We start from the raw sequence: 20,581 nt of genomic DNA, 5'->3' as shown, positions 1-20,581 counted from the left end.
AAGGACTGGGAAAGCTTCACAGAGGACCAGAGATTTCACTGGGCTTTGATGGTTGGGACAGGTTTGGATGGGTAGAGAGGCCTTTAGGCAGGCACCACCGCAAATTGTTTAGATAAGGTGAGCCAAAGAAGGTAGAGACACATGGGCTGATTTCCTTGGAGAATTCCATGGCATTTATTAGAAATAACTCTGGATGCTCGGTGTGGATGTTTCTTAGGCAAAATTTGCAAGTCAGATTGGATTTTCCCATCTTCCCATTCTACTTGTGCATCAGTCAGTATGAGCCCAGGGAATGCAGATTCATTTTCATGTTAGCCTCACTCTGGCCAATTAGCTTCTTTAGTTTTTATTTATTTCCAAGTTTAATTTAGTTGATGACCTTCCCAGAAACTTTCCAGGACTGCCAGAGAGTTGTGCTTCCCTTCTGTTTGGTTGTTCTCAAGTGCTCTCATCCTGATTCCTATCTCACGTAGTATTCTCTGTTCTGATTAAGACCAACATCTCTTCCTGTAAGAAGCTACTATCATTCTGGTCACGCAGTGTTGAAACCTGACTCATCTTTGGCTCTTCCCTCTCCCATAACTCCCCAGATCCACTTAGTTGCCAGATCCTATTGTTTCTACTTTTCACACAATCAACAAATATTTCCTGGATACTTCCTAAGAGCCAGGTACTACACTAGGTGCTTTAAATGCATTATTTCATTTTATCTCCATAGCAACCTTATGAGGATGGGTAGCATTCCCATTGTACAGATGGGGAATCAGGCTTAGAGTGATCAGGTAACTTGCCCAAGGTAAGAATGCTAGGCAGCGAAGGAGCTGGGCCTCAAACTTGGGTCTTTCAGACTTTATATCTCCCATGTCCACGACCTCATTTCCAGAGTAGATTCCAACTCCTTAGTCTAGCACTTGAGGGACTGCTACCCTCCAAATCTGGTCACATCGTCCTTTCTCACCTTGCATCCACCACAAACTTCTCGAGGTTTCTCAAGTGTGCTTTCTCACCTCTGTGCCTTTGCTCACACATTCTTCTACTCGAAAGTCAATCTTCCCATCTTCCCCTGCCCTCCACTTCCAAGCTAAAGGAGCTCTCTTTCTTCTTGGAACTCCCACAGTATTTTGTCTGACCCACTTTTATGGCAGTGAGAACTTGCCGCTGCTTCATTGTCACGTGGGTGTCGTGTCTTGTGCCCCCTGCCAACCCGCCGTGGGTCCTCTGTACATTTGCCTTCAAGGGGAAAAGGTCAGGGTCTGAGACTAAGCAGCACACGTTCAGCTTCCTTTTGGCTGGATAGTCCACTGACTGCCTCAGGGGCTTAGCTTCTTTTTAAAATGAATTAGGTTTATTTTTAAATTTGCTTCAGAGAAACAAAATGAAGAAGTCTGTAGTAGAAAGAATATCACTTATTATCTTCCAAAGTTAAATAGAATGACATTAGTATTATTGCTTGTCAGGGGTTTTCCATTAGATCAGACAATTGGAAGTTGGCAGTGAGGAGATCTATGTGTTATAATAGTTCTGGTGACCTTGAGCAGCTCGCTTAACCTCTTAACCTTGATTTCTTCATCAGTAAAGCTCATTTATATGCTGGGCTGAGGGGGTGGTGGTGCAGAGGATGACTGTGAGGAGAAATGATCTCTAAGTTCTCTTCTTGCCCAGGCATGCTTTGACCTGAACTTTCTGATCCATCCCAGAGCATCTTAAAGAAAGCAGAATAATGTAATGACTGAAAATGTGGCTCAGGACTCAGTGTATCTGTTTAGGTGCTTTTGGTTCAAGCAATAGAATCTAAACCCAGTTGGTTTAAATAAAAAAGGGGATTTATTGGCTCTTGTAACTAGAAGGTCTAGGACTGGGTCAGGTTTCAGGTACAATCTAATCCAGAGATTCTTACAGTCTTCACAAATATGACTGTATTTCTTTATGATTCTCTCAGCTCTGCCATCCTCCACAAGTAGCTTCATCCACAAGGTAGCAGAGTGGCTGCAACAGTTCAAGGCTTCATATCCGCACATCACTCTAGCTCAAAACAAGAAAGAACTTTTCCACCCTTAACCATCAAACCAAAGTCCTGGGCTTTACTCTGGTTGGACCAACTTATGTCATGAGCCCACTCTTCATCCGGATACTGATGGGGATGCCAAGGGATGATTGGCCCAACTCTAGAAGTTAGTGAGGTATCAGCCCCACCCAAATCACTTCTGTGTAGGCTTCTGTGTAGGAGGGCAGGATAGAGTGGATATCAAGAAGTTTGATCACATTCTCCACTGTCACAGCCACACTGCCCGTGATCAAATTCTGGCTTTGCTAGCTATATGTTCGTGGGTAAATTACCTAACTTTATTAAGCATCAGTTTCCTTATCTGTAAGATGGAATAACAATACATATCCCAGAGGATTGTTGTAAGGATTTAATTAAATAATATATGTATGTAAAGCACTTGGTGTAGTTCCTGGCACAGAGTAAGCGTGATGCTGCTGTGATGATGTGATTGAAGAGGGACGGAGAGCAGTGGCATTAACCCCAATTTAAGAAGCAGCCAAGTTACAGGAATGTTTTCTAGTCAGAGCATGCACACCTGCCATGTTGAAGGCTCCTGTTTGATTTTCTGCCCACATGATACTGTTCTGTATCTCTATCCCTTTCTGCTCTTACATTATGTCCTTTCTAGAAATGCTTTCCTTCTCCCCTGCCTCTAAAATCTTCCTTATATTTCAAGGCCCAGCATAAGTGCTTTTATAGTTAATAGTTTCGGTCAGTGATTTTGTATATATGTAACTGAGTCTCCCCATGAACAGGATCAGTGAGGGTTAGGAGCTCAGGTCTGGATTAGACAGACCCGAGTTTGCCACCTAGAAGCAGTGTGACCTGGGGAAGTTATTCAACCTCTTCATGCCTTAGTTTCCTCATAAAACAGGGTAAAACAGGGTCTAACCCTCAGTTATTGAGAGAATGAAATGATGCAATGTATGTAAAAAGCTTAGTTCAGTGCTGACACAGAGTAAATAATTGATGGTAGTAATTGTTATTCTTAGCTTCATGAGGACAAGGTCTGTGTTATAGTCCATGCAGCAGTAACTGCTGTGCTGGGCACATAATCAGATAAACACTTGTTAGTGGGTTTTGAAGCGTATGGAGGTTCTCTTTCCTTTTCATGACCATCTCCTTACCTCTCCACCACCAACAACAGAAAAAGCAGCCCCTAAACCTTAGTAAAGGCAGTGTAGCAAAGTGGATGATGTGGAAGATTGACTGAGTCACCGGCGGGAAGGAGGGGTGGATAGGGGTGGCAGATGACATGAATAAGCAACAGGAAGCTGAGAGGAAACCAGCAAGAGGCTGTTCTGTGTTCCACCCTCCAGCCATCAAGTTCAGCCACGGCCCAAGTCGTTGTTCAGTTCAACTGGTGGTGAAATGGGGGTCAACCAGTCCGTGGGCTTTCCACCTGTCACGGGATCCCACCTCGTAGGCTGTGGGGATGTGATGGAGGGTCAGAGTCTCCAGGTAAGTGTCTCCAGCACGTCTCCGCTGCTTCTGTCTGCACGGGACTTATCGATAGTGAGTCTGATGCTGCAATTCCAGGTGGGGGGAAACTGAGTTAGAGCTGGTCTGGATTTGCGTGTAGAGCCCCTAGGTCTCTTTTCCCTGACCTTTTTCTTCCTCTTTCCAATTAGAAGCATCTCAATAGACAAGAGATTATGGGTTCTTTTTCTGGCTCAGGGGAAATGGGGCCTCTAGCTTCAAAGGTAGCTCTCAGATGTCTTGAGAGCAGATGTCTGATCCTGGAAAGGTTTTGGATCTCATCTTAATCTGAGTGTATGAGAGGAAGAGCAGCGGACCATGTGCCATTGACCTTTGACTCCCTGACCCGGGTAGGAAGATAGTCTCCTTTTTCTCCTCTCCTGCCTTCGTCTATTTCCCTCTGGTACTTTGGTTCGGGACTTTCCCTCCATCGGTTCCTAGGTTATTCTCTGCTGGCCCTTGAACTCCCCCCTCCCTTGTGAGAGGCACATACTTCCTGGTAACCTCTCACCTACTCCCATGTAAAATGAGTGTGCTGCTGTTGCTTCCCAGGGCTCAGCCTGGAGGATTGTCCAGGGTGACACACCAATGCCACCCCATTCAGCATGAGGGCTAATCCCTCGCTCCTGGGACTCCTCCAGGCCTGGGCTCAGGGCCAGATTTAAATCTTTTGATATCTCAAGCATTGGGAATATTGTAGTACCCCTCAGACGTAATTCAAAATACAGTTGGCTGTTTGAAATGACATAAGCCTTACATGTATGCTAAACATAAAATCGCTTCTTTCTGGATTTTCTGAATACAAAATTCAGGTATATGAATTGAAGGTAAAGTTTCCCTGTTTTGGTGCTTTGCCGGTGCCCCAAACACCTGCTGAATGTGTCTGTTGGGACATCTAGCCATGCGTGGGCTTCTTGCTCTGAGCTGCTGCTCTCTTTCCTTCCTTACAGGGGAGCTTCTTTCGACTCTTCTACCCCTGCCAAGAGGCAGAAGAGACCACAGAGCAGCCCCTGTGGATTCCCCGCTATGAGTACTGCACTGGCCTGGCTGATTACCTGAAGTTTAATAAGCGCTGGGGAGGTTTGCTGTTCAACATGGTTGTGGGTAAGATTCTCTCCCAGCTGCTTGATTATGTTCCTAGGAGATCCCAAGGCAGACACAGTATATTACAGTTTGCTTTGCCCAGCCCTTTTGTAATGGGGCATCCATTAGCCAGTGTGGTATGGAGAGGTGGAGAGAATTATGTACATAAGAGCTTTGGTTATAGAATTAGACTCTCTTGGATTCGAATCCAGACTTTATCATTTACTGTGGGGCTTGGGCAAGTTACTTAAATTGTGTCTGAATATCTGATGCTTTTGCGGGGTTATAGTGTAGGACGTATGTAAAACATGTACTCTAGTGCAGTGCTTGGGATATAGAATGTGTTCCATGGATGGTGGCTATTACTCATTTATCCAGCACGTATTAATTTCACTCTGTGCCAGCTATAGTGTAGATCAAAGAAACATTCTTAACTGCCAAGGAGCATACTGTCTCCTGCAGTTGCCTCTCTAGCTCCTCCCTCTTCTGGGTCAGATGACATTGAATCATCCCCTTTCCCCAAAGGCCCCACTGTTAGGAACTCTACCCACTGCCTTGGCATCTCAGGGACTTAGTCTGTAAGTTGTTCAGTACCTCCCCTTTGGATTTATCTGCCCATTTTCTGTTGTGTTTATGCTCGCTAGGGGAGAAAAGGGGAAAGAATAGGTGATTGATTGTCCTGGGCTGCTCGGGCAAAAGGTAGTTCTCCTGAGAGGAGGGCCACATGTCCTCATCACACCTGTGCCCAGGCTGCCCTTTGCATTCAGCCGGAGATTCTATAGCCCTTGTCTCTGCTAGGATCTTGTCGCCTGCCTGTTAGCTGGAATGGCCCCTTTAAGACAAAGGACTCTGGATACCCCTTGATCATCTTCTCCCATGGCCTGGGAGCCTTCAGGTAAGAGCTGCTCTGCCCTAGACCTTGTCATATTCCTTGCTTGGTTGCAGCTGCTGAGTCTCAGCTTATTCTCAAAGGGCAGGGAAACGCGTATTTCCATTTGTCAGTTTTCTTATCTACCATGTGCTTCGTCCCAAGGCACTGGGTCCACCTTCTCTAGAAGGCCTTCCCCCAGGCCCCTTTCTCCCGGTGGAGCCTTTTATATCCTTGGCTTCTCATGTTCCAGCATTTATATAAATACTTGCTTTTAGCTTTCTTCCTCTATAACAGCCTAGAAGTACTAGAAGGGGCTTGAGCTTTATGGTCAGAGAGTCATTTATTCAACCTACACTGAGGGCACCTCAGCCTGGGGCACTGGCATAGTGACGAGGAAGACAGACGCGTTCCCGCTCCCGTGGAGCTTGCAGCCTCAGCTGTAAATCTCAGCCATACCACTGCACTCTGTGAGCTCGGGGCTGTGGTAGAACTCTCTGAGCCTACATTTCCTCATCTGTCAAATGGAATGCTGCTCCCACAGTGTGGGTTATGAGGACTCAGACAGGCACCTAATAGGTGCACACGCCTGCCAGTTTTCCTCTCTGTCTCTCTACGTGGAGGATTGTGGGGTGATGAACTGTAAGATCTCTTTCGCCAGATTTCGGGAAACACTGATCCAAGTTTTACAAGTCAATATCCATTCAGAATTCTCCCCATGAATTCTGATTTTTGCACCTTGGTGTGTTATATACATAGCTTAATAACTGTGGTACATGCGTTCTTATTTAAGCTTGTGAATATTCTCTCTGTATGTTCATTCATCAACGTATGAGTCTAGTTTATGTCCCAGAGTGTTACACAAAGGCATCTATTTTTGCCTTTTCACACCTCCCACCGCCACCCAAACCATTGTCCACACTGTAGCCAGGCAGATCTATTTTAAAACCAGATATGATCTTGTCATTCCAGCACCTAGAACAGTGCCTGGCATATTGTAGATGCACGATAAATATTTGTTGAATGAATGAATGAACGAATGAATGTCACTTCCCTATCTAGATCTTTTTTTTAAAAAAAATAAATTTATTTATTTTTGGCTGCATTGGGTCTTCGTTGCTGCGCGTGGGCTTTCTCTAGTTGTGGTGAGCGGGGGCTACTCTTCGTTGTGGTGCATGGGCTTCTCGTTGCAGTGGCTTCTCTTGTTGCACAGCACGGGCTCTAGGCACACGGGCTTCAGTAGTTGTGGCACGCGGGCTCAATAGTTGTGGCTCGCAGGCTCTAGAGCACAGGCTCTGTACTTGTGGCGCACGGGCTTAGTTGCTCCGCAGCATGTGGGATCTTCCCGGACCAGGGCTTGAACCCGTGTCCCCTGCATTGGCAGGCAGATTCTTAACCACTTCTGCCACCAGGGAAGTCCGCTGTCTAGATTTGTTTGTTTGTTTGTTTTGCGATACGCGGACCTCTCACTGTTGTGGCCTCTCCCGTTGTGGAGCACAGGCTCCGGATGTGCAGGCTCAGCAGCCATGGCTCACGGGCCCAGCCGCTCTGTGGCATGTGGGATCTTCCTGGACCGGGGCATGAACCAGTGTCCCCTGCATCGGAAGGCGGACTCTCAACCACTGCGTCACCAGGGAAGACCCTATCTAGATCTTTTTAATGGCCCTTTGAACTTAATTCAGCTGTTGTCATTGGCTTACCTGAATGCAGGTCCAGGACAAAGCTTCCAGCCTTGTTGCTTGCTACTTGCCCTACTCCAGCTCTCCAGACAAACAGCCCTAAAGGCACTATGTTACTTTCTGCCTCAGGGATTTCATTTGTGCTGTGCTTTGTGGCTGTTCCCTTTGCCTGGAATACTTGCTGTTCTCCTCTCTTCCTCTTCCTCCTTTTCATCTTTTGCCTGGCTAATTCCAAATTACCTTCAGGGTCTTAGTTTGGGTGTCACTTTCTTAGGGACACCTATCCTGACCCCTATATTATATTAGGTTAAGTTTTCCTGTGGTGTGCTTTCATAAGTACCTCTCAATACTTAACATACTTGTAATGAATTAATTACTTATGTGATTATTCTTTAATGTCTGTCTTTTTAACTAGATTGTAAGCTCCACAAAGGCAGAGACCATGTCTGTCTTCTATCTTTCCCAGTGCCTAGGGCATTACCTGGAAAATAGTAGTTTCCCTATGAATATTTATGTTTTGCTAGGTTCCGTACATTCAGCAGGTATCTGTTGAGCACCTGCTCTGTGCCAGCTCCTTGGCATGAAAAGAAGGTGAGACATATAGAGATAAACAAATCAAGGAATTTGCATCCACTAGAGGAGACTGACTATGGATTCACATAACTGTAGCACATGGCAGGAAGTGGAGAGCAGGTGTGGAGATGAGGCTAGAAAGGCAGCAAGATGGTTTTCTTTTTTTTAATTAATTAATTTTTATTTTTGGCTGCGTTGGGTCTTCATGGCTGCACGTGGGCTTTTTCTAATTGCGGCGAGCGGGCTTCTCATTGCGGTGGCTTCTCTTGTTGCGGAGCACGGGCTCTAGGTGCATGGGCTTCAGTAGTTGTGGCTTGCAGGCTCTAGAGCGCAGGCTCAGTAGTTGTGGCACACGGACTTAGTTGCTCCGCGGCATGTGGGATCTTCCCAGACCAGGGCTTGAACCCATGACTCCTGCCTTGGCAGGCAGACTCTTAACGACTGCACCACCAGGGAAGTCCAAGAAGTTTTCTTATTCAGTAAATTTAGTACCTGCTATGTGCTATGCTGGGGTTGGGTATGCAGGAGTGAACAAAATAGAGACCCTGCTTTCAGATTGTAGTCTAGTGGGGAAAAGAAGCTAAGAAATATTATTTCCTAAGCTGACAGGTATTTTATAGAGAGAGCAGGTGAACACATGACTTTAGAGTGGTCTTTTTGGACGAAGAGTCTGTATTGAGGCCTCAGATCTCAATAAACTGGGGTGAATCAGTTATAAATACTCTTCATTAACCATAGGGAAATTCCAAGAAAAGGGGCAGGGAGGTAAAGGGACATGGTTTCCTCTTGTTGCATCTGTGGTTAATTCAGGATCTGAAATCCTTCCCACGAGTCACAGACCTCTGGCTTCCCATCCCAGGGAGGAGTATATATATTTAAACATTACCTCGCCATTTTTAATGTGCCTCTGTCTCCTTTGGTTCCCACACAGTCCTGTGAGGTACGTGGGGAGGGGGATGCATATTACAGATGAGCAAATAGGCTCTGAAAGGCAGACTTGTCCAAAGTTACAGTTTAAACTGGGAAGGGATCAGAAATCTCTGGCTCTCAAGTCCAGTTCTTTGCCTCCCTGAGAGAAGTGAGAAGGTGAAAAGAAACTTAAGACACTGACTTTCCGCATCAGTTAGGATCTGAGTAAGTTGTATTTCACAGAAAAACCCCAAGCAATAGTGACCTAAATAACATAAAATTTATTCAGATAAAAAGAAAGCTAGAGGTAGACAGAGCTGATATGATAGTTCTACAAAGCTGTCAGAAAACTAGACGTGTAGCTTCTATTTCTAAGGGTATCTCATGACCCAGGCTGCTTTAGGTCTAACCATTACATCCGCAGTCTATTCAATAGGAAGGGAGAACTCTTCTGAAAGTTCTATATAACACAACTGCTTACATCCCATTGACTAGAGCTGCTCTGTCCGTTATTGGTAGCTTCTAACCACATGTGCATATTGAACATTTGAAATATGGCTGGTCCAAACTGAGATGTGCTATAAGTATAAAACACACATTGGATTGCAAAGACTTCATATGAAAAAAAAAAAGAGAATGTAATAAAATATTTCATTAATTTAAAAATTTTGATTATATGTTCAAATGATGATGTTTTGGCTATATTGGGTTAAATAATATATATTATTAAAATCTACCTCTTTCTTTTTACTTTTTAAAATATATCTACTAGAAAGTTTTAAATTACTTGGGAGGATAGCATTATATTTCTATTGCTGGGCTAGAACTTAATCACACAGACAAACCTGGCTGCAGAGAGGCTGGGAAATGTCATATTTTTTTGCATGACAATGTCTTCAGCTGAAAATTAGATTCTATTATTAAGGAGGAAGGGAAAAATAGGTGTTTGGAGTAGGCAATTAGCAGTATCTGCCATATTTTTTCTGGAAAGTTGGAGGACAGACCAAAAAAACCCACATGTTAAATCTCAGATGCATATTTGCATATTAAAGAAATAGCCAGAGTCCCTGTCCTCAAGGAGCTTACCAACTAAGTTGGGAGACATACAATATATAGACAATAAGAATGCAATTGTTTGAAGTAGCCAAACTATTGGGCTTGGGGGTGGAGGAGATGCGTCAGTGTATGGGGTTGAAAAACACGGTGGATTGACTTGCACATGCTCCCTGGAGGAGGACACTGGAGCCTTGGTGAGAGCAGGGGTATGCTGGCTGGAAAAAGCTTCTGGGCCAGGGCTGCTGCAAATGAAACTTCCTCCATTCCATTTTTTGAGATGGCTACTAGCAGAGCATGGTTGGACTAGGGGCTAAGGGTAGGCCATTCTTTTGATCACTTCTCTCGGTTCCTTCCTGGATCTTTAGGACACTGTATTCAGCCTTCTGCATGGAGCTGGCCTCCCATGGCTTTGTGGTTGCTGTACCAGAGCACAGGTGAGGGATGACAGTCACAGTGAACCATCATGGGTTGGGTGCCTGCAGTGGGCTAGGGTACAGGCTAGTTCCCTATAGATATATTATTTCTAGTCCTCACAACACTATGCAAGGTAGGGGTTATATTCATTTTAAAGGTGAGGAAACCAAGGTTCAAAGATGTTGAATAACTTGCTGAAAGTGACATAGCTGATTTGGGGTTCAAACCCAGGTCAGTCTCCAAAGTCCACATTTTTTTCTACTCCTATGTGTGCCCCCGATCTTTTTCCCTATTAGCTAAAGGATAAACTAGAATGTCTTGGCTGAAAAGGAGGATTTGGTAAAGGGGAGAAATAAGTCCAAGTGTCTTCTGGTTTCTCTCTGGTGGCACATGTATTGCAGGGATGGGTCAGCTGCAGCAACCTGTTTCTGCAAGCAGCCCCCAGAGGCGAACCAGCCCAACAGCGAGTCACTGGAGGAGGAATGGATCCCCCACCGTCAAACTGAGGAAGGGGAGAAGGAATTCCATGTTCGGAATTGCCAGGTAGGCTTATGCCAGTGGGGAGGGAGAGTAACTAAGCCTGTCCTCCCTATAAAACACTCACTAAGAAGACTTTGAACTAACCTCTCTTGAAATCTTGGTCATAGTGGTTCTGAGCTTGTCACATCAGAGAAATGAGGTATTAATCAAGACTCTTACAATTGCAAGTGACAGAAACCCAACTTAAGCTTGTTAGGCAAAAAAGAGAATTGGTTGGCTTATATAAGCAGACAAGGGAAGGGCAAGACTGCTAGTCCCAAATGCCATTGGGACTTGTTTTTCACTCTTATCTCTGTCCCTCTGCTGGTTGGTCTCATCTGCTAACTGGCTTACCTTAAGAGGTTGCACATGTTTGCCCTCACCATCTGAGGGAATAGGGCTGTTTTGGGGGTGTCCCCAGCTTCTACCCCAAGGTGCAAGATGAAAAATCCTGGATAGAGACTCCGAGGCTGGGGAGAAGTACCAAAATACAAAGTTCCCATCCGAAATACATTGCTAAATTTTTGGGGAGAGGGGCAATCCTCAAAAGTCAGGGTTAACAGGAGAAGTAAGGGCAGGTGAGTGCTAGGCAGACAAAAACAATAGACATGTGCTATAAGTGGGCAAGTGGAATCCAGTACTGGGTTGATGATAGGAACGCTTTTGTGTCCTTTTGTTGTCAGAGTGCTTTCATCTGGCACACTGTATACCCATATTATAGCCCTGTGTACCACGGGTAGGTAGGTAGAGTCTGAACAGCAGGGCTGACTTCGTTGTGCTCTTAGGTGGTGCTTACATGTGTGGCTGTGAGGGAGCTAAGCCTTTCTCAGGGTGTGGGGACCACAGTGCTGGATGAGATGTGCGTGGGCACGTCATCTCTGCATTCTTCCTCGGCTCTGTAGGGGAGCGAGATCCCCGCTGGATGGTTGTGCAGTATTCCAGCTCCCACTGGCACTGTCTATTGCAGGTGCACCAGAGGGTAAGCGAGTGCCTGAGGGTGTTAACTGTCCTGCAAGAGGCCGCTGCTGGGCAGACTGTCCTCAACACCGTGCCTGGCGGGTTGGATCTGATGACCTTGAAGGTATGGCAGCACATTTTATTCATCAAGACTTTCTTGCTTGCAAATAACAGAAGCCTAACTCACCAGCTTAAACCAAAAGAGAATTTATTGGCCCAACTAAGTAGGAAGACCAAAAGCAGATTGGCTTCAGGCCAGTATGGCTAGATCCAGGGTCTCAAACATTGTCATCAAAGTTCTGGCACTCTCTCCCTTCTCCTGGCTCAACTCCACTCTGTGTATATGGGCTTCATTCTCACCAGACTCTCTCCATTAGGCAAGAAAGGTGGTTGCTGGCATATTCCAAGCCTGCATCTCAACTCAGCTCCAGACCTAAAAGGAAAAGAAACTGGTAGCTTTCAGCAATCTGGAAAGGCCATGGCCTGCTTGGGTCACATGCCCCTTCTGGACCAGTCACTGTGCCAGAGGGATAGGGTATTCTGGTTAGCCTGCCTACGTTATACACCCACTTCCGGGTCAGGGGAACTTGAGCACCAGGACTGACGGCCCCATGGGGCCACATGGGTGAGGGAGTGATGGTTTGTTCCGCAAAGGAAGAGCTGTGGAGCCGCATACAACGTGTGTTGTCTACTGCAGGCTCAATCCTGCCTTTAAAGGAATCCCAAGAATCCCCCAGAAGGAGAGAAACTGTCCCCCACATGGAATTTGGTGCCTATGAAGGCACATTTTCCTCCCCTATCCAGTCCTTTCCTCTGTAATTTCAAAAGTAGCTCAGGCTTTATTTAGAGGACCAAGAAATCACACAAAAGCATGAAGGAAAAAGAAACGGAATTTTTGGATATTTTGATGTTTGTCCTTCCAGTTCTTTTAAGATGCATTTTTTAAAAAACAATAATGTTGGGCTTCCCTGGTGGCGCAGTGGTTGAGAGTCCGCCTGTCGATGCAGGGGACATGGGTTCGTGCCCCGGTCTGGGAAGATCCCACATGCCGCGGAGCGGCTGGGCCCGTGAGCCATGGCCGCTGAGCCTGTGCGTCTGGAGCCTGTGCTCTGCAACGGGAGAGGCCACAACAGTGAGAGGCCCGCGTACTGCAAAAAAACCAAAAAAACAATAATGTTACTATTTAATACAAGCTGTTTTGTGGCCCTATTCTTCATTTAGCAAAACAGTATGAATGTCACATGTCTTCTTATTCCAGTTAATATTTTTCTATGGCATGATTTTTTTTTTTAGGAGTTTATTAATTAATTAATTAATTTTTGCTGTGTTGGGTCTTCGTTTCTGTGCGAGGGCTTTCTCTAGTTGTGGCAAGCGGGAGCCACTCTTCATCGTGGTGTGCGGGCCTCTCACTATCGCGGCCTCTCTTGTTGTGGAGCACAGGCTCCAGACGCGCAGGCTTAGTAGTTGTGGCTCATGGGCCTAGTTGCTCTGCGGCATGTGGGATCCTCCCAGACCAGGGCTCGAACCCGTGTCCCCTGCACTGGCAGGCAGATTCTCAACCACTGTGCCACCAGGGAAGCCCCTATGGCATGATTTTTAATAGCCATGTAATATTCCATTGTATGAGTGAGAATGGTATATACATATATATATAAATATATAATAATTACTCCTTTATGAGGACTTCCTATGATAAGAGCTCTTTTCACAAACATATGCATTGTTATCTCTTTACATAGAAAGAAACCAAGGATCTAAGAGGGCAAGTATCTGCCCAAGGTTACACAGCTAAGCAAGTGGTAGAGTGAAACTTTAATTTGGGGCTTTTTGCCTATGCAGTGTGCCCCAAAGCCTCTTTAGGAAATATCTTTTAAAGGCTCTGAAAGAGTCTTCCAGGAAGAAGCATCAGCCTGAATGGCCAAGAGGTAAGGCAGGCCCTGAAATCTAGAGAGCTTTGCCCGCTATATGGTGTATGTCATCAGTCCCCACCAGATAAACAGGGCCAGGCACCACAGTTCAGGCCTGTGGGCCTGTGGGCCTGAGACAGACATCAGGGGATGGCGGGCTATGTGTAGTTGGATTAGTTAAGAGGCAGCCTTTTGGAGAAACACAGAATGAAAACAGCTAAGTGAATTTTCATCTATCAGATTGAGCAAGATCCAAAAATTGATTACTCATCCTGTCGGCAAAGCTGTGGGGAAGTAGCCTCTGCTCCGTTGCCAGTGTGAGTGCAGATTGCCCCATGCAGGGCAGTTTGGCAATAGCTCTCAACAGCACGAATGCACTTAGTGTTTGACCTGGCAATGTCCAATTCTGGGAATTTATTTTACACATCCCTGCACACATGTAACATGATGTATGTACAAGGTTATTCATCCCAGTGTTGTTTGTAATAACGAAAGATTGATAGTATCCTAAATGTTCACCCATAAGTGACCACAGCTGGTTTAATAGATTATGGAACAATGGATGTATTATTTTGGATAATACTAATTGCTATAACACGTAAGCCCCAAATCTCAGTGGCTTAACAAAGAGAAATTTATTTCTCTCCCACATGATCCAGGCTCCCTTCTTCTAATCGCTCCACCCTCTTCCACCTGTGAAACCCAACTTCACCATGTACGTTAAGCCAGGAGTGGGAAAGAGCATGGAGGTTTGCATGGAAGAGTTTTTATAGACCATGCCTGTAAATGGAGATAATCACTTTCATATTCTATCACAAGACCACTATCGCTCACATCAAGTCACAAGGCCACATCTAACTGCTGGGAAATAGAGTCTAGCTGTGTGTCCAGGAAGAAGAACAGTTTTGGTGATCACTAGCTGTCTGTACCATGGTGAAATCAAATGTAGCTGTAAAAAAGAATAAGGAAGCTCTTTATGTACTAATATTATTATGTAAAAAAAGTAAGGTACAATATCACTTGTGTAAAAGGGGGGAAAGTATATATTCATGTTTACCTGTGTAGGCATAAGTAAGCTCTGCAAAGACGCAAGCAACTTACCTGTCTGGGTACGGAGTGGGCACCTGTGTGGACAGGGAATAGGGTAGGTAGGAGACTTCTCTATATACTCCTGATTTTAGAGTTATGTAGATATATTAACTTATTAGAAAAGCTGAAGAAACCTTGACCAATCCAAAGGTACTGAGCAAAGAGGGGAGAATTTAGATACAAAAACTTGGGATAGAAGTTGGGAAGAGCAAAGGACAACATGGGTTCAGGGCAGAGGCTGGGCAGCAAATCCTGGAGAGATTTTTTGAGCCCCTTAGGAGGCAGCTGCAGTGGTTTTTTATATAACCATGTCCTGAAGGCTTCTGGGGACAACCAGAAATAGATGCTTGCAGAGCACGTTAGAGCGAGCAGGCTCACTTTGCTAGATAAAAGTCAGGACAGATGTCAGAGGAAGTAGAACCTGAATTGGTTTTGGTACAAGCAGTCCTTGCTTCAGAGCAAAGTGGAGGGGCAGTAGGAGCGCCCCCATTCTGTACTTGACTTGGAGCACGTGTCATCCATCCCTCTGGTTGGATTGGTTATAAGGCAAGGATCTAAATAAAGTGAATTCTTATTCTTTTTTCTTTTTGGCCGCACCATGCGGCTTGCGGGATTTTAGTTTCCTGACCAGGAATCAAGCCCTGGCCACCACAGTGAAAGCGCTGAGTCCTGATCACTGAACCTCCAGGGAATTCCTGAGAGTTCTTATTCTTAACGTGCTCTTATACTGATAGGTCATATAATTTCTGTTTATTCATAGATATTTGAATATCTACCTCGTCCAGATATTATAGGTGGCAAGATTATTAAAATAAAGATGAGAAATGTGGTTTTCAGAATTCGTGCCTACAGAAGGCTGTTCAGTCCAGGGATGGCCTGACCCGTTGCTCTCCAGTGGGCAAGAGACGCTTAATACCGTGGTTTTGGAGGTCTCGCCCACTGTATTGTGTTTCTGCATCATTGTCTCACTGTTTCTTCCTCTTGCCCTTGAAGAGTTCCTAAAAATGCACCCCTGTGTTTCTGACCTTTCTCAGGGCAGCATTGACGTGAGCCGCGTGGCTGTAATGGGACATTCATTTGGAGGGGCCACAGCTATTCTGGCTTTGGCCAAGGAGACCCGATTTCGGTGAGTTTCCCAGTGATGCTGCTGTTAGCTCCACACACCATACATTCATTCAGCATGTATTTTGTGCTAGGTACTGTTTTGGGAGGTGGGGATTCAGTGGTGAAGAAGAAAGCAAGGTCTCTGATTTCATGGAATTATGTTGCTGTGGGAGGAGACTAGCAAACAAGTAATCAAATCCCTGGCACCCAAGTGCAACAAAGAAAGTAAAATAGGCTAATAAGCTGGGGTATGTGGACGCTTCCTGGAGAACGTGATGTAAGCTAGACTCAGAGGCAACGAAGCCAACCACATAAAGGTCTAGGAGAGGATCATTCTAGGCAGAGGGAACAGCTAAAGGCCCTGAGTGGAAAGAAGCTTGCTGTTTCAGTGTGGGAGGACCATAGTGAGTGAGGGGGAAGCGATTCAAGGTGTAATCAGGGAGATAAACAGGGGCCCGCTCATGGGGCCTTCTGGCCAGAGTAAGGAAGTTAGATTTTATTCTGAGTATGACAGGAAACCACTGAAAGATTTTAAGTATAGAAAAATCTTATTTACATTTAAAAAGAGTGGGTTGTAGCAGGATAAGACTGGAAACAAGGAGGCTAAGTAGAAGGAGGCTATTTCAGAGTCAAGGTGAGAGATGAGGGATTTGCTTTAGGATGGAGGTAGTGGGATGGAGAGAAGTGAAGGGAGTCAGGATGGGTTTTAGAATTTTCAGGACTTAGGTGAAGGAAAGAGAGGAATCAAGGTTTTTCATCTGTGTGCCCGTCATTTGAGTGGAAGATGATTGTCCTTTATTGAGATGGAGGAGACTGGAGGAGCATTGGGGGTGGGGGATAGTAGGATGCTAATCTTAGGGCCTTAGTTTTGCCCTTGGTGACAGAGATTTCTGCTGGACAAACTGGCCATGACTTTGAGTTGTGGCAACAAGGAGGCTTTCCCTGACGTTCCTGCCATGTATGCTCTGGGCTTACTTAGCAGCTTGTGCAATCAGGACACTAAACTGTATTTTGCTACCTTGTGTGGTTCTATCTCCACTGCTATTCTGGGAGCTCCAGGAGAGCAACAACTGTGTCATTTATCTCTAGATCCACAGCACAAGGCTAAGCGCATAGTAGGTACTTGATGAGGTGAATGAATGAATGAGTAAATGAATGAAGTGCCATTCTGTGTGACTCAGGTCAGCTGCCTGAGAGTAGATCCAAGAGAAGGAGGAGGTCTGATCCTTGTTTTCAGAGAGTTTAAAAATCTAGAAGGATTTTTGGTGACAGGTAAAAGTGATCTCTATCCAAGATCCTAACTGAAGGGCATGGGCCCTGGTTCCCCTTCCTGGCTTTCTGAGCTTTTTACCCCACCGAAGGGAGAACTACCCTAATTGTTCTTGCTTGAGTTTCTACGTGGCAGTTCCACGTGTCTGGTCCTGTTGCAGGTGTGCTGTGGCTCTGGATGCTTGGATGTTTCCTCTGGAACATGACTTTTACCCCACGGCCCGAGGCCCTATATTTTTCATCAATGCTGAGAAATTCCAGACAATGGAGAGTGTCAACCTGATGAAGAAGATTTGTGCCCAGCATGATCAATCCAGGATCATAACTGTCCTGTGAGTAAACTCCAAGATCATGATCCCCAGTGGCCTCTCCATTTTCTGCTCAGCTGTGGCTCCCGTAATTGCCTCTAAATTATCCAGAAGTTCTACCCATTGATAGAATACATAAATACCTCCTGAATTTCAAAATCTTAATTCCTTTGGAATTTCATATCTGTCCTTCTTTAACACTTAGCTCTACCTGCAGTGATTTATTCACTAGCTTATATGACTTTATGACAGGGTGTTATGGGATTATGTGTTAGAGAGGAAGAGGTGTGGGTCTGGGTGGACTCCAGGAATCTCTAATCTCATTTGGGAATTTTACTGAGTCTTTTGAAGAGTATGGATATAGTAGACCTTTGACACTCACAAGATGGATTTTTAGAGACCTTCATGAATACCTAAATTCAGGTATCTTCCATGAACCATCTATTCTCTGCCAGAGAGAAACCATATTCTCTTCACTTCCATCATCAACACTGTCAGATGGTTTGATTTTAGGAGGCATTTTTCACAGAGAGAAGATTTTGAGTGACTTTAAGAAATGAACTTTAGGGCTTCCCTGGTGGTGCAGTGGTTAAGAATCCACCTGCCAATGCAGGGGACACGGGTTCAAGCCCTGGTCCAGGAAGATCCCACATGCCGCGGAGCGACTAAGCCCGTGCACCACACCTACTGAGCCTGCACCTAGAGCCTGTGGGCCACAACTACTGAGCCCATGTGCCACAACTACTGAAGCCCACACGCCTAGAGCCCGTGCTCCACAACAAAAGAAGCCACCGCAGTGAGAAGCCTGCACACTGCAACAAAGAGTAGCCCCTGTTCGCCACAACCAGAGAAAAGCCCACATGCAGCAACGAAGACCCAACACAGCCAAAAATAAAATAAATAAAATAAAATAAACAAATTTATTTAAAAAAAGAATGAACTTTACATAGGAAGTGGCTTAGAGCTACAGGTGCAGGACTAAAGTCTCACTGACAAGTCTCTGACTTGGTCCTGCCCTGTACTTGAGCCAAATAGCCCACATGATTCAAGGATCCCAGGTCCTATTTCAGCGAAATGACAAGTAACTACATGTCATGGCCCTATGGACTCATTCAGGTGGTTGAAATGCCAGATCCAAAGCCCGGACCGCTAGGGGTCTGCTCAGTAGGCCATGGCTTCTTCCCTTGCCCATCTTGGCCCAGGCTGTCTTCCTTGGGCCCAGCCCCTCTCCTTTCATTTTGATTTCATGGCAGCAGAGGACTGCTTGACAGTTTCCCTAAGCCATTCAGATCCAGGATAACTGTGACCTCTGGAGGGGAGGGAGAGCATTTGGGAAGGGGTACACAAAAACTGCGGATTTAGCTCTGTTTTTTTTATTTTAATAAATTTATTTTATTTATTTATTTTTGGCTGCATTGGGTCTTTGTTGCTGCACACAGGCTTTCTCTAGTTGTGGAGAGTGGGGACTATTCTTCGCTGCAGTGCACGTGCTTCACGTTGCGGTGGCTTCTCTTGTTGTGGAGTACAGGCTCTAGGCATGTGGACTTCAGTAGTTGTGGCACGTGGGCTCAGTAGTTATGGCTCACAGGCTCTGTAGCGCAGGGTCAGTAGTTGTGGCTCATGGGCTTAGTTGCTCCGTGGCATGTGGGATCTTCCCAGACCGGGGATCGAACCCATGTCCCCCGCATTGGCAGGTGGATTCTTAACCACTGCGCCACCAGGGAAGTCCCTGGATTTAACTCATGACGATATATTATTTCTTAAACTGAGTGCTGGATACTCAAGTATCCATTATATTTTTCTTTATACTTTCTCATGTACCTTAGATAATCCCTTTTAAAGTCAGTTTTCTGCATGGTATCAAATAGAGTTTAACATTTAAATCTTCCTTCCCTCATTGAATTGACTAGTAAATTTAGTTATGAGTAATTTAGCTAGAAATGAACCTAGTGAGAATTTCACCTTCAAATTAAGTGCATTTGATGTCAAAGGACTTAAATTCTGATCCAGAAACACTCTTTTACAAGCACTTTCCCTAACTTTTCTGATTACTTAAAGGCAAGTTATTTCTTTTTCCTGTTTACTTTGTGTACAGTTCTGAGCTAAAGATGGAGCTGATAAGTTTTGTGAATGTTCAGAAGTCACTGGGTAAAAACCATGGGGTGATAGTTTATAATAACGTGGGAATGGCAGGTGCTGCAGACCTCGCCTCAATGCCCCATCCGCTGTCCAGCTGACTCTGCCTTTTCCCTGCATAGTCCGGCCTTATGGTCTAGGAGTTGAAGCAGCTTTGAAGCCAGGTATACCTCCTTTCAAATCCTAGCTCCATCCCTTACTAGCTGTGTGAACTTGGGCAGATCATTTCTCTCCTCTGGTCTGTCAAAGAGGAAAATACTTCCCTTGCAAGATTGTTGTGAAAATTAAGTGAGATAATGCATGTAAAGCACCTTGCACATTGTAGGTGCTTAAATATTTATGTGCCCTAGCCTCCAGAGCCCTACCAGATACTTGTTTTTCTTTTCTTTTAGTGGTTCTGTTCATTGGAGTCAAACTGACTTTGCTTTTATGGCTGGTAACTGGATTGCTAAATTCTTCTCCACTCAAACCCATGGGAGCTTGGACCCCTATAAATGTCAGGAGACTGTGGTGCAGGCCATGTTGGCCTTCCTGCAGAAGCACCTTGGTAAGGAGAGAACTGGGGCTCGTGGGGCAGCTGGTGGGGGGGTCTCTTAGATTTCCCTGCACAGTGGTCTATACTGACATGTCTTGGATCAGTGAGATTTATGGCAAAATGTGAATGAAGGAGAGAGTTACATAGAATTCTAGAAAGAACACTTAGCTGAAAGTTTGGAGATCCTGATTCTGTCTCTACCACCTGAATGACCTTGACCTAGTCATTTAACTTTTCTGAGCCTTGGTTTCCTCATTGTAAATGGAACATTCACCTCTCTCTACTCCACTACCTCTGTTCTAACTCATTAGCACTCACCTTATCTGTGTTATGGAGGAGGTTATGACGATAGAAGATGGGCTAAATTGTGGAAGTGCTATTTAAAAAAAGAAAAAGCATAGAAGGATGATGACTAATGTCATAAAGTACAGGCCAGCAAATGGCCAGACCTGTAGAGGTCTTTGGTCCAGCCTCCCACCCAGAGAAGACATCCTCTCATATCTTCCCTGCTGTGAGGTCACGCAGCATGGAGAGTGCGCTGCTCTGAGGGTCAGCCCTCTCCGTCACAGGAAACTTCAGTAGTTTTAAGAATTGATATTCTAGTTAGGCTTTTTTTGGTTACAAGGACTAGAGATCCACTAATTTACCT

The 20,581-nt window shown here is 45.2% G+C and overlaps 1 protein-coding gene across 2 annotated transcripts in view; it reads left to right on the top strand.

The window, feature by feature from the left end:
- The window catches only part of PAFAH2 (platelet activating factor acetylhydrolase 2), a 32,083-nt gene that overhangs the window by 2,259 nt on the left and 9,243 nt on the right, over positions 1–20,581 (top strand). For both annotated transcript variants that reach the window (XM_067724867.1, XM_067724859.1), the window contains exons 2-10: positions 3,367–3,508; positions 4,477–4,630; positions 5,408–5,504; positions 10,060–10,128; positions 10,510–10,651; positions 11,595–11,708; positions 15,615–15,706; positions 17,115–17,285; positions 19,790–19,944. In XM_067724867.1, coding sequence (XP_067580968.1) covers positions 3,419–3,508; positions 4,477–4,630; positions 5,408–5,504; positions 10,060–10,128; positions 10,510–10,651; positions 11,595–11,708; positions 15,615–15,706; positions 17,115–17,285; positions 19,790–19,944 — 1,084 coding nt within the window. In that variant the 5' untranslated portion in view covers positions 3,367–3,418. The remainder of the gene's footprint in view (positions 1–3,366; positions 3,509–4,476; positions 4,631–5,407; positions 5,505–10,059; positions 10,129–10,509; positions 10,652–11,594; positions 11,709–15,614; positions 15,707–17,114; positions 17,286–19,789; positions 19,945–20,581) is intronic.

This window comes from Pseudorca crassidens, chromosome 2 (assembly GCF_039906515.1).
Source record: "Pseudorca crassidens isolate mPseCra1 chromosome 2, mPseCra1.hap1, whole genome shotgun sequence".
Taxonomy (NCBI): domain Eukaryota; kingdom Metazoa; phylum Chordata; class Mammalia; order Artiodactyla; family Delphinidae; genus Pseudorca; species Pseudorca crassidens.
Note: the sequence above shows the minus strand (reverse complement) of the source record. Positions and strands in the feature narration are given on the sequence as shown.